This window comes from Bison bison, unplaced genomic scaffold (assembly GCF_000754665.1).
Source record: "Bison bison bison isolate TAMUID 2011002044 unplaced genomic scaffold, Bison_UMD1.0 scf7180017864197, whole genome shotgun sequence".
Classification (NCBI taxonomy): Eukaryota; Metazoa; Chordata; class Mammalia; order Artiodactyla; family Bovidae; genus Bison; species Bison bison.
Window position 1 is genome coordinate 2,227,102 of NW_011494769.1, and position 2,454 is coordinate 2,229,555.

The window sequence follows — 2,454 nt, forward strand, 5'->3', positions numbered from 1 at the left end:
TGTCTCTGGAACCAGTGGTGTGATGTGGTAACGGTTCTATTTTCTCTCCTCTCCAACTGATGCAAGATCTTCTCTTAACCAGCCTCATTCTATATCTCAATGATGACAGTCACAAAAATGAGGGCCGATAGAGCCACCCTCCATAGTCATCTGCCTTGGGGCTACTTGTCATCCCCTAGGCCTTCCCAAAACCTGCCCTTTCACACATAGGCAGAGTCACTGGACTGAGTCCTGCCAAAATTGGGAACACTGACCCGGGGCAGGTCCTTGTTGCGGATCTCATAGACTGACTTTCTCTTGGCCTGGGCTCCTCGCACAGCCAGCTTGATCTTGCGCCATCCTAGGTGGTTGAGTTCAGCCAGGTTGAGCACAACACAGATGCCACTCACCGCAAACATGAACACTAGAAAAACAGTCTTCTCAGTAGGCCGGGACACATAACATTCCACCTCCTTGATACAGGGGTAGCGGTCACATTCGTACAACCCCGGGACACTGAAGCCATAGAGAAAGTATTGGCCCACCAGAAACCCAATCTCCAGGGCATTTCGGAATACCACTTGGATAATGTAGAAGCGGGAGATGCCTTCCTGCCTTCGGAGCTTGGATCGAGAAGCAGTGCGCAACCCTGACGGGTGTGGGGTCAGCTCCTTCACCTCTAAACAATCTGGCTCTGTCTCCTTGCTCGTGTTCTCTGTGTTCTGCAGCACTCCATTAACAATGGCATTTTGCAACTTCTTATCTTCTCGTTTGCCACCACCACTGCCCCCACCCCCAGTTCCTCCAGGACCCCCCATGGACTCAGGAGGATCTCTGTCCAGAGCCAGGAAGACAGTAGAGTAGCGGCGTTCTCGTTGCTTGGCAGACTGGTGCACAGAGTAAGTGATGAAGCAGAGACTGGGGGTACACACCATTATGATCTGGAAGACCCAGTAACGTATGTGGGAGATGGGGAAGGCGCGGTCATAGCAGGCCTGGTTACAGCCGGGCTGCAGTGTGTTGCATACAAACATGGTCTGCTCATCATCGTACACCGTCTCCCCCACAATGGCCACAATGAGAATCCGGAAGATCACCACCACAGTCAAGAGGATCCTGAGCAGGGGAAAATGGAGGGAGAGAGGTTCTCAAGGGTTAAGTCACTGACTCAATAGAAAAGCCCTATTGCTCAGTTCCCAGCTCTGTCCTTGACTGGGGAGCTATCCATCCAGCGTGGTCCTGAACTGGGAATTCAGCAGACCTTTTGGTCTCTTCCCCTTCTGCTGGGTGTTAGTAGTCTGGGAACACTTCATACTACAGGGATCTTAAGCATGTGCATTTCCATACACTGGACATCGTGTATTTGCAACAGATGGAATGTAGAGAGGCACAAAATATAACTTCCTTCTGGATATGGCAAATGCACATGGAATAGCTGAATACAGCAAATACAAAGTCTACACACAGAGTATGTATATGTAAGTACTCCAACTGGATATTTAGTTTATCCTCAATATGAATACTGAACTTAAGCTTTACATAAACAGATAGTTATAACTATATATACATATATATACACGAATATATATAGTATATATAGAGACAAAATGTGTCAACTGGGCTTGTAGGTTTCTGACACTGTAGGTCTTAACAGGCAAATCAGTTTAGCTTGTTAAATATTTGTTGGGGAAAGATATATCTGCTCCGAAGAGCAAATCCATCTCCCCATTTGCCCTTCTCTGTCCAAATACAATCCTGCCTTCTTTGTAGATTCTATTTAGGGAACTGGATGAAGATTGGCTCTGACTCCAGAGAGTGGGGGTACCACGACTGAGCCAATAACTCCTTTGCTAATGGAAGAAAAGTGAATCCCCTGGTGGTGCTTCATAGGGAAGGGATGGATTCCTGATGAGGAGCAGCTGGAGGAGGGGGGCCTCACTGGGCGTCAGGCAATCCCTCAATGCTGGGAACACAGGCGCATGGACCAAGCATGATGGGAAGGAGACAGAGGATGGTCTGAGGGCTGCTGGGGCTCGGTCTGGACGTTAGAAAGGACTCCCGGGAGCCGCCCGACGGGGCCCGCTGATGGCCGGCTCGTCGCCCTTACCTCCCGATCATAGTGGAGTGCTGCTGCACCGCGGCTTCCAGCAGCCTCTCCAAGATGGTCCATTCCCCCATCGCTGTGCATCCGGAGGCAGCAGACAAAGACGGGGCAGCACCGGGCACGTTCCCGCTTCGGGCCCCTCCCCGGGCCGCACCTCCCGAATGGGAGCGAAATGCCCCCCAATTAAAGAATCAAACAAAATTTTTAAAAATCCAAGATCCCCCTCTCCCTTTTATTGTACTTAAAACAGGGAAAATGGGGAAGGAAACCCAAGCGCGTCCAACTGATGGGCAGCTGGCGCGATCCGGAGAGCGGGCACGAACCTCGGGCGCCGTCCGGGGGTCAGGTCTGGAGCCGGGGGATGGCCGGGC

The 2,454-nt window shown here is 51.2% G+C and overlaps 1 protein-coding gene across 1 annotated transcript; it reads right to left on the reverse strand.

Annotated features, from left to right (window-relative positions):
* Positions 1 to 200: 200 nt before the first annotated feature.
* GJD2 (gap junction protein, delta 2, 36kDa) lies at positions 201 to 2,157 on the reverse strand. Its single transcript, XM_010844184.1, has 2 exons — positions 2,087 to 2,157; positions 201 to 1,095 (listed from the first exon to the last, which is right to left on the reverse strand). Exons 1-2 carry the CDS (start codon positions 2,155 to 2,157, stop codon positions 201 to 203), a joined length of 966 nt encoding a protein of 321 aa, XP_010842486.1.
* Between the last annotated feature and the right edge of the window lie 297 nt (positions 2,158 to 2,454).

Bases quoted from the DNA above. Each gene is read 5' to 3' on its own strand.
- GJD2 (XM_010844184.1), bottom strand. From the start codon at position 2,157: ATGGGGGAATGGACCATCTTGGAGAGGCTGCTGGAAGCCGCGGTGCAG. The intron at 1,096-2,086 runs GTAAGGGCGACG...TCCCCTGCTCAG, and splicing joins CACTCCACTATGATCGGGAG to GATCCTCTTGACTGTGGTGG.